Source organism: Myotis lucifugus, unplaced genomic scaffold, assembly GCF_000147115.1.
Source record: "Myotis lucifugus unplaced genomic scaffold, Myoluc2.0 scaffold_137, whole genome shotgun sequence".
In the NCBI taxonomy this organism is placed as follows: Eukaryota; Metazoa; Chordata; class Mammalia; order Chiroptera; family Vespertilionidae; genus Myotis; species Myotis lucifugus.
Window position 1 is genome coordinate 1196895 of NW_005871185.1, and position 11454 is coordinate 1208348.

At 36.0% G+C, this 11454-nt stretch overlaps 1 protein-coding gene across 2 annotated transcripts in view; it reads left to right on the forward strand.

Annotated features, from left to right (window-relative positions):
* NECTIN3 (nectin cell adhesion molecule 3) overlaps positions 1–11454 on the forward strand; it is a 77541-nt gene that overhangs the window by 1299 nt on the left and 64788 nt on the right. For both annotated transcript variants that reach the window (XM_014460658.2, XM_014460657.2), the window contains exons 2-3: positions 4733–5029; positions 7315–7432. In XM_014460658.2, coding sequence (XP_014316144.1) covers positions 4733–5029; positions 7315–7432 — 415 coding nt within the window. The remainder of the gene's footprint in view (positions 1–4732; positions 5030–7314; positions 7433–11454) is intronic.

Here is an 11454-nt window from a genome sequence, read left to right on the forward strand (position 1 = left end):
CACACACACACACACACACATATATGTATATATATGCATATATATGTGTATATATGCATATATGTGTATATATGTTTTTATTGATTTTAGAGAGGAAGGAAGACACAGAGGAAGAGAAATAAACATCAATGTGAGAGAGAAACATTGATCGGTTGCCTCCTGTAAGCACTCCACCTGGGGACCAAATCTGTAACTGTGAATCATAGAGACGATCTTTTGGTGCATGGGATGAGGCTCAACCAATTGAGCCACACCAGTCAGGGCTCTTTGTCATACTTATTTTCTTTCAAGTTTTCACCTTGTAATTAAATTAAAACCTTTAAATAGCTTTTCCATTTTTTAAAAGGACTTTCTTCTTGGAGCCATTGACACCTCAGGTTTGTATTTCAAATAAAATTTTATTTCTGCTATCATGGATTTGCATAGCTATTTGAATCCTGGGCTATTGTTCCTAATGAAAGATCTTTTCTCTCTGATAACTGTTAAAGTTTATTGTGTAATTTAGAATGAGCTAATGTATTAGCATTAAGATAGCCACTTGCAGTGAAAGATAAACCAATTTGAAAATGCTGGTGAGTACATTTGAATAATAGAATAAAGATTAAGGAGTTACAGTACCTTAGACATTTCCACCCAAAGTGGGACTCCTTTAGTGGGGCAGTCTCTGCTTCAGATCTGCCTATTTACCTGTCAAGGATTTTGTCAGGTCTGCTGATAGCTCCCCCTACTCCATACTTTTTCTTTACTTTTCTCCCAGATGTTACTCCCCAATAAGCCTTTAGTACTCCTCACTTGGTCTCAGTGTCTGCTTTCAGAGAAACAAATAAGTACATAGCCCCTAACATTTAACCCTTTGAGTGCCAACCAATATCCTAGGAACTATGCTAAAATTGCCAAGGTATTTTTGCTGATTTTACAGCAGTTTAGAAAAAAATTATGAATCGCAAGTAAATGAAGTTACATATTCAAAAACTTAAGGAAACCTTTACTAAATTTGTTTTCATCTTTGACATATATTGTTTGCAGATTGTATTATAAAATACTAGTAGGAAAAAAAATTTGAACAAAACATATAATAGTGACACTGCAGGAGGAGCGTGATAGCGTTCCTGGCACTTTTGGCGAAAGACAGGAGGAGCGCTATCACGCTCCCGGCACTCTAGGGGTTAATGCAGTAATTTTAGGGTCTCTTGAATGCAGGAAAACAATTTGGTCCAAATTTGTTATATATATACTAGAGGCCTGGTGCACGAGATTCATGCATGGGCGGGGGGAGGGGGGGTCGCTCAGCCTGGCCTGCACCTTCTCCAATCTGGGATCCCTCTCACAATCCAGAACCACTGGCTCCTAAGCGCTCGCCTGCCTGCCCAATGTCCCTAACTGCTTTCCTACCTGCCTGATGCCCCTAACTGCTCCCTGGCCAGCCAGATGGCCCTAACTGCTCTCCCTTCCTGGCCTGCTTCCCCTAACTGCCTAACTGCTCTCTCCTGCCAGCCTGATCCTCCTAACTGCTCTCCCCTCCTGGCCTGATCCCCCTAACTGCCTATTTGCTCTCCCCTCCTGGCCTGATCCTCCTAGCTGCCTAACTGCTCTTCTTTCCTGGCCTGATTCCCCTAACTGCCTATCTGCTCTCTCTTCCTCTCATGCCTTCAGACCCCAGGTAGGAGTGCTGAGAGCTCTCTGCCGACGCCCCGCCCCCGTCCTGACGCCCCCCTCCAGGCCAGGCGGTACAGTGGGCCTGAGCGTGCCTCTGCCGGTGGGGGGGGCTGCCCCCGGCAGCAGCCTCATGTCTCAGTGGCGCAAGTCCCTGCCCACCAGTTCCTGTGCGCACGCAGCCTGTTGAATAGTCGTGACTGGGACACCATTAGGACCAATTAGCATATTACCTCTCTATATATAGATTTTTATATTGATAGTATGCAAAAATATAAATAAAATAAAAATTTTGAGAAACATATGTTTAAGACACTATCCTAACGAGTTGTGAGAAAATATAACTTACATTTATGAAAATTGCTATTTTTGAGAAATATTTTGATTTGAAGGCAAGGCATAAATATCTGAAAAATCAAGTACAGGCCATATTAAGTTCAGTGTCAAGAACATAATAGTTTGTATATGGAAGAGAGAGCTGGTGGGAATAATTTATTTTTGCTTTAAACTTTAGGAATTTCTCCTAAATTAATGCAGTACTCAGTGCTTTAAAACTCAAGACTGTTTACAGTATAAGACTAATCATAATTTTACCCATGCTTACTTCTTGAACTTCACCTATTTCATTCCTTTCTGTTTCTCTCGCAGATTTGGTAATACGCAGTTACAATCGGCCCGAGTTTACACGTTTCCCGCACTCCACCGCAAATCTATATGAACCGAGTTAAAGTGGGAATAATTTATTTTTGCTTTAAACTTTAGGAATTTCTCCTAAATTAATGCAGTACTCAGTGCTTTAAAACTCAAGACTGTTTACAGTATAAGACTAATCATAATTTTACCCATGCTTACTTCTTGAACTTCACCTATTTCATTCCTTTCTGTTTCTCTCGCAGAACTCAAATTTTATAATCCTAGTAAACTATTTGTAGTTCTTTTAACACCTGTCCACGTTTTTATGTGTTTGTCATTCTGCCTTGATTGCCTTGTTTTTCCTTCTATCTCTCTCCTCCTACATTCTTCTATTTAACCACTGTCCATCAAAACACATTCTTTTGGAAGCCATTCTTGAAAGATCTACTCCCTCCACAATTTGATGATTTTTATTCTTTTGCCATTGTATCTAGAGCGTGACTATATTGTAGCAGTTACCATACTGTTCATTATATTTTTCCCCCACTGTAAACATGTGGTGGGCTACAACTTTGCACTTTAAAATCTAACATGATATCCCTCAAGCATGTAACAGTCCCTAGTTAATAGCAGTCTCATACGTTAATGTTATTTAAGAAAGATATAGGAATGGACTGGTGAACTTGTCAGTTTAGAAATGTTTTGTGTAAAAAATAGTTGCCAGTTCTTGAATGGTGGGTAGGTTGGGGTAGGCAAAAAGGAAAGACGTATAGGGAATGAACTAACAGAGGCAGGTAAAAAACAATACACACTAGGGCAGAATTTCTTCAAAGTCAGCATTGTTGAAATTTGGGCCTGGAATTTGTTGGGCTGTGCTATCCTGTCATTGTAGACTGGTTAGCAGCCTTAATGGCTTTTCCCACTAGATGCTAGTAGCAGTTCCTCAGTTGTGCTAACTTAGAATATCACCAGACATTGCCAAGTGTCCTTTGGGGAGAGGGGGAGAGCAGGAGAACACACACTGTTGAGAACCCCCATTAGTGGAAACATTGAATAATTTCTTGATTGTTCAAAGAATTAAAGGCTAGAAAGGTAGAGTAGAACCACATTAAAGTAACTTGAATGTTAGGATGGGGAATTTGATCTGTATATTACTAGAAATTTGAACTTAGTATACAATGTTGTGCCGCTTCTCACCTCCCTTCTATTCTCAGGCTCTTGCTGTTTTCAAGTGTGGTTCATGAACTATGCAGCATTGATATCACTTTGGAGCTTGTTAAAATACAGAATTTCAGTTACCTATCAAACTTATTGAGTGATAAATCTACATTTTATCAGGATCCCTAAATGATTTGGGTGCACAGTAAAGTTTGAGAAACACTGCTTTGACCACCTTCTCACCTTGCTTAGAGGGATGACTTAGACCTGATTTAGGTAGTAATGTGATAAAAGTTGTGATTCAGGATCATCAGTCTGGTGTTTTTGATTAATTAAAATGAAGAGGTCCTGAAATTATAATGCTGCAGCCATGAGGTTGTGAGGGCTTGAAATTCATTTACTGATTTCTGTCACTTGACTGAAGAAGGGAGCTATTATAAAGGAATAACTAGCAGATCTTTGTAACTGGCTGAATATAAGAAATAAGGGAGGTTTGAAAAATAACAGGTCTTGAACCTTGGTGATTGAGTAAATTATGTTACCATTAATTTAAATGGGAATTTCTTTGAAAAACAGGTGTTAGTGATTGGTAGCAAGATGATAAATAGTTCAACATTTGTTTTTTTGAGTTTGAAAATATATAGGCAAAAAATACCAGGCAGATGGTTAGAAAATGTAGAGTCAAGCCTTATATCAAAGTTGGAGAAAATTAGGGATCATCTGGGTAAGTAGTGTTTATCAGATAAAAGATTTTAAGGGAGATACAGAAAATGATTGAAGGCCTTTGATAGAAAGTGTCTAACATTAAGGTTACTTATACCGGGGGAAAAATAGGTGGCATGCACATTCCAGTGAATAAATATTAGTGATATTCTGTTTTAACAGTGTCAGTTCTATACTTATATTTTACTTTTAAATATGCTTTATATATTTTTGCTGCACAAATGAATCATTAAGTAGTAGAACTACTTTTTTTCCTTTCAGAGTAATAATACCTTTAATTTCATAGTGGAAATTATGGTCCATTTCACAATAATTTTTGTACATGCTGATCTTGAGAAGGACTCATCTGTCACTAGGAGAGCCATCTTTGTAGTGTTTCTATAAAATCTTGGCTGCTTATTTCCCCTGGCTCGTGATCATCTTTTGTTCCAAGACTTACCGTAAAAGTGTGTGTCTATACGTTATATGCAGTTACTCCTAAATTTATGAAATATGTCTAGATGTGGCTTGGAAGGATATAAATATATTCTTAATTGACATGTAATTTTTTTTTTAATTTGAACAGTTGAACCCACTGTGAGCTTGATAAAAGGGCCAGATTCTTTAATTGATGGAGGAAACGAAACAGTAGCAGCCATTTGTATTGCAGCAACTGGAAAACCAGTTGCACATATTAACTGGGAAGGTGATCTTGGTGAAATGGAATCCACTACAACTTCCTTTCCAAATGAAACAGCTACAATTGTCAGCCAATACAAGCTGTTTCCAACCAGATTTGCTCGAGGAAGGCGAATTACTTGTGTTGTAAAACATCCAGCCTTGGAAAAGGACATCCGATATTCTTTCATATTAGATATACAATGTAAGTATATGGTAACATTTGCTTTTTAAACATGTGATGCATTTTGTTTTCATTTTCTTCCTTTAAAATTATTCTGTATCAAACTGTGTTTAATTTTAATATTTAATATTCAGAAATTCTTACAGCTTTTCCTTACTGACATTTTTCCCCCTTAATTTAAAAATATTTTTGTGGAAATTTCATTTAATCAGAACAGTTTTTATCAGTTTGTAAAGATGGACAATGATATTAAAGATATTCTCTAACTTAGAATTATTTAGCTTTATCCTTTTTTAGACCTTAAAAATAAGGTGGACTTAAGCAAATTGTGGAAATTTATACTTCAAAATGTACAGTACTTAGAGACAAACTACTTCGCCAGTCCAATTATTTTAGCTGTTATTCAGTTTTATTGATGCCACCCAGAATGTTTTCTCTTTTCTCAGCAAAAATCTTTTACTTCTTAAATGCATTTAAATTATTTTGAAAAATCTATATTCTTTCAGTATTCGAACCTAATTTTATTGATTGTGTAAGATTCTCATATAGGTAAAATAATATTTTGACACATCATTGGGATAATAATCATTATAAATAAGTTTAAAGTTGGCCTACCTTGTATTTTTTTGTTATGGTATACTCTGTTGTGTTTATGTTTGTATGTGTGTATACTTTTCCCTTTATATTTTTGCAAAGCATTTTAAAAGTTGAGCAAGAGAAAAACTGATGGTGCATATCAATAAGGGCAAAGAAAGTGAAAATTAAGCATATTAGAAATAAATTCTTTTAGGTTCTACTGTCATTTCCATCATTGTACAGATCATAAATGTAGATAGGTTTATGAAGTTCTGATTTTTGTGGGGGTTTTTATGTAATGCATGGAATTTAAAATTAGTTAGACTTGGTGTAATGGTTTCTAAAGCTAATTCTAAAGATTTTTAAAAAATATTTATAGGATTAAACTTGAGAAGATACCTATGTGAATGTTATTACCATTGTATTCTTCAATATGAGTACCTTGTTGTCTCCTTACTTCTGAGGAGAATCCAATTAAAGTTTCCCCTCTTTCTTACCTTACTTTCAGACTCTTAACTTTTTCCTTTTTCTTGTAAAATGCAGATGTTAATTGTAAGCACTATTGATATTTTCTTAGATATATTTTCTTTTCCTGTATCTAATCATTACTGACATTTTCTTCCATTTGTATTATGTATATTATTTTTTGTTTGCTTGAATGCAATCCTAAATATATAAATACATTTTTTCTAGTATAAGATATTGTAATTATTATTTAGATTTATTACCATGCTCCTAAAATGTTGTTAGAGTGCTTATGGCTTTTTCCTCTTAATAGGGACCATAAAACATGTGAACAAAGTTTAAGAAGATATAATCTAATATCTAAAATTCATCTCTCAAAATCTGGAGGTATTCTTTGGGGATACGTTAATATATCTCCCCTCCTTTTAAAATAAAACTCACAGATATCTATACTATTCTTTCAGCAACATTTTTAATACCAATTTTAAGTTTCAAAAATGTTTGTTAATTCTTGGAATGTATAAGAGGCAGGCATTTCTTTTTTAGAATTCTAAAGTAATTGTACCTTAGTGAAAGTTTAATTTTTTACTACCTTTTTATAAACCTTGCTTGATAGTAGGTCAAGCTTTTCTGGCATAGTTACAGACTAATATAATCTCTCTCTAACCTCCCATCTGACCATGTACTATTCATATAATTTACTATGTCGTTCACAGAAACATGGAGGGTCCCTGTACCTTATATTAGTTCCTTACAGAAGTCTTTCATGACATCCCCAACCTCATCCCCGATCTAAATTAAGCCCTTCCTCTTGTCTTCTCTGTTAGCATCCTATTCTTTTCCATAATAGATTTTAGGTAAATAGGTTTAAATGCCATGTCTCATTGTCAAATTAAGAACTGAAATGTATTTTCATATATACCTATATTTTTCATAATAGGGTTATTTTTCATAATAGGGTTCTTTAAATTTTGCTTTTGGTGATTATAGATTTGTGGATATTCTTACTTTCAGTGTTTATAATAACAAGAACTGTAAGTGCTTGTAGTTGCTTAATGTTTGGGTACTCATTGTTCATTTATTTACTCATTTGGTCAACTAATATTTATTGAGTACTGTCTTCCACATTGGTTATGTACATTGAGAGAAGAAAAATTTATTTCTGTTCTTCTAAAGTTTAATTTACTATGTTTATGCTTTACCATTGTATGTTGTATTTATCATTAACAAAAAATAATCTGTTCTGTCATGAATTTATTTTATAGATGCTCCTGAAGTTTCAGTAACTGGCTATGATGGAAATTGGTTTGTAGGAAGAAAAGGTGTTAATCTCAAGTGTAATGCTGATGCAAATCCACCACCTTTCAAATCTGTGTGGAGCAGGTAATAATGTTAGATACTTGTAAATTTATTTATTTAAAAGTAAAAAGAATTTCTAAGTGCTTAAAGTTGTCTTTTATCAGTGTAATACATGATTATATTAATAGGTGAAAATTAAATTAAGGGTTTCTAAGTGTTCTATTGCACCTCCCCCCACCTTCCTACCAACCACAATTCTGTTCCTCAGAGGCTACTTTAGCAGTTCCTTCTGATCGTTACTATTATAGGTCTTAAAGTGCTTCTTCTTCATTTAGTCATTTTTAATGCTACCTACTCACTTCTTATTATGACAGATGAAAATTTAATTTTAGATCTACCCCTTCACACATGTATATACCCATATACATGCATATTCCTACCTTTTGTAATCCCAATGAGATTGTTACTTTTTTTAAAATATATTTTTATTGACTTTAGAGAGAAAGGGAGAGGGAGAGAGAGAAACATCAATAATGAGAGAGAATCATTGATTGGCTGCCTCCTGCACGCCCCCTACTGGGGATCGAGCCCACAACCCAGGCATATGCCCTTGACCAGAATCGAAACCAGGCCCTTTCAGTCCACAGGCTGACGCTTTAGCTACTGAGCCAAACTGGCTAGGGTGAGATTAAGTTACTTTTAGTTAAATTTTGTAATTGTTGTTTGCCTCTCTGTGACAGGTAAATATTATTTACTGAGAGCTAAGTAGTGTATTGGAATTGTTTTCTTTTGTATAAGCTATTTTCCCCAAGGCTAGTAATTGGCTTGTTTTTACTTGTGTAGCTTACTATGTATATCCATAATTCTCTTTAATTATGAAATTTTAACTATAACAATAAGGTTTTTATTCATATTTCTCAATATACAGGGGCTCCTTCAATCTAGAGCAGTGATGGCGAACCTATGACACACGTGTCAGAGGTGACACGCGAACTCATTTTTTTGGTTGATTTTTCTTTGTTAAATGGCATTTAAATATATAAAATAAATATCAAAAATATAAACCTCTGTTTTACTATGGTTGCAAGTATCAAAAAATTTCTATATGTGACACAGCACCAGAGTTAAGTTAGGGTTTTTCAAAATGCTGACACGCCGAGTTCAAAAGGTTCGCCATCACTGATCCAGAGAGTTGTATTTTTCAACTGTGGATAATTTTTTTGTTCATTTCTTCTCTCTCTTTTTTTTTTTTTCTGTTTGCTCTTACTGGGACTTCTACTTATTGTATAGTAAATATCCTTTCTTATTTTTCAAATAACTTTTATTCTCTCTAGGAGACTTGCTTGATTTCCCCATTCTCCTTACTCCCTACCCCCATTTAAAAAATTGGGGCACACTTTTATTTTCTAAGAGCATTTTCTTATTCTCTGTTCATTTTCATAGCATACTTTTCTTAGTTTATGGGTATAGTATCTTCTTATTTTTTCCTAGGGATACTAGAGTTCTTTCCTCTGCAGAGACTTTTTTTTTCTACATGTTGTTTCCTATTTCCTACTAATTCTTTGTTTTGTTTTCTGTCTTTCATTTTGTAGATATTACTTAATTTTCTCAGTTGTCTAATTATTTCACAGAGATGCATTAAGTTAAAATGCTGGTCAGAAACATACTCCATAGAAGGGAGTACTCATTTGTAGATTTCACTCAGAGTGATCAAGTAGAGAGGTGTTTATTTTTGGGGGGAAGCTTCTGATGTCACCCATGGAAAGGTGGAAGTCCTTTTACATGGCCATTCAGTTTAGTTATTGAATTAACCTTCATTCTCTTACCTAAACATAAATGACTGGTATCTGTATAGAGTTGGGTGGAGTCCATTGTTTCGTTTTTTTCAACTTTCAATTAATGTTCTTATCTCTAGTATCTTGCCTCACTCTGGCCTTCTGTAGTACAAGTGAGCCAAGCTCCAAATCTGTTTGGAGTTCTTTGGACCAAATTGACTGCTTTCTCGTCCATATGCCTCCTTTAAGCACTTCTTTAGCCCAAAGCAGAGCTTTTCAACCTGGTGCTGTTGATATTTTGGGCTAGATTAATCTTTTTTTGTGGGAGGCAGCCCTATGAATTGTAGGATGTTTAGCAGCATCCCTGACCTCTAATCTCTAGAGCCAGTATCACCTCATCTCCCCACCTCTTCCTTTCCTCCCACCCCAGTTGCTGCAACCAGAAATGTTTCTTCCTCTGTTTTCTTTCTTCTAAAAGTTTGTTGAAATATCTCATATGATGAATTCTATCTCCTGCTCTCTTTCTCTTCATCGGTTTTTAATAGCTTTAATTCCTTTAATTCTTGTTTTAGGTGGGATTTTGTGAGAGCAAGGAAATAGTATATTTGGTCGATCTGTTGCCTTTAAGCAAATATACAGTTTTAAAAGTAGGGAAGGCCTTTTCATTTACATTTTCTTAAAAGTGGGAAACAGTCATTGGTTAAGATGTGTGATCAAGTATTTCTAAAAGTGAGACAATTCTGAATTCTTATCCTAGTGTCTGTATTTGGAGATGTCTGTTTTTGAGGAAGTCATAAAAGTACTTCATACAGTTTTTTTGTGAGGGTAGAGACAATGAATATAAATAATATAACATAGGTACAAGAGCATAGAAGGTGTTTAGAATGTCATTTGCTGCGAGTTCGGTGTGATATTTAGATTTTTCTTAATGTGGTTCATTTGAATAAATAATTTAAAGGATTATAAAACATTTTTATATTTCCCAGAATTAAAGGGATTTGAATTTCAGGCCCAAAGTAGAGATAGTTGGAAAGATAGATATAGTTTATATTTATTCTTTTTTTTAAATATATTTTTTTGATTTTTTACAGAGAGGAAGGGAGAGGGATAGAGAGTTAGAAACATCCATGAGAGAGAAACATCCATCAGCTGCCTCCTGCACACCCCCTACTGGGGATGTTCCCGCAACCAAGGTACATGCCCTTGACCGGAATCGAACTTGGGACCCTTCAGTCCACAGGCCGACGCTCTAGCCACTGAGCCAAACTGGTCAGGGCATATATTTATTCTTTTCCTCTTAGTAAAAGAGTTCACCTTTTAAGCTGATGTTTATAAAAATGTTCTTTCCAAAGTTCTCTTATGTTGGGAGTTTTTGTTTTTTCAACCATTAGATTGACTTTATTCTCCATTGCTAAATTAAAATACTGGCAACTGTAAAAAATTTTACTGATTGTTCTTCCACCTACTACCCTATGGATCACAGAATGAAATCATCCCTCCTATTCTCCAGTGTTGATTTGCTCCATTCTACCTTTTTATTCTTTGTTTTTATTTTCTTTGTAATTAGTTGGTGGTCTCCTGTGTATTTAGGTCATTGAAAGCAAGCATCAGATATTTAGTTTTGCATCTCAGCAACACAGCAGAGGACAGTAGGGTAAATAGTGGAAAGCTGAGTGAGGAAGTGAATGAACTTTTTGAAGATCTGCCTAACTCAAACTATAGTAATTGTCTGGGTTTACTTGACTTTTTAACCTCTTATCTAAAAAAAAAGAAAAAAGTAATTTATGGCCTTTACAACCAGTTTCAAAAGAAAAACCTATTGGTGGGGGGGTTTTTTTTTGTACCCCAAGGTTGGAAAAATGATATGTAATAATATGCTTAGTTCCACTGTAATGAATGGCTTTAGTGTTCCTATAGTGGAATTTTATTCCCATTGTGATTTATGGTAATACTAGAGGCCCGGTGTCCCTTCAACGCAGTCTGCACCCTCTCCAATCTGGGACCCCTCGGGGGGTGTCCAACTGCTGGTTTAGGCCCGATCCCCAGGATCGAGCCTAAACCGGCAATCGGACAGCCCTTTCACAATCCGAGACCACTGGCTCCTAACTGCTCACCTGCCTGCCTGCCTGATCACCCCCAACTGCCCACCCTGCTGGCCTAGTCGCCCCCAACAGCCCCCCACACCGGCCTGGTTGCCACTAACTTTCCCCCCTCTGGGCCGGTCACCCCCAACAACCCCCCCCCTCTTTTTCGAGGGTGGTTGCCCCCTATTTATATCTTTTCCACGGTCTTGTTTTTCCTGGGAAAAAACCCCTGCGAGGCTGGTCGCCC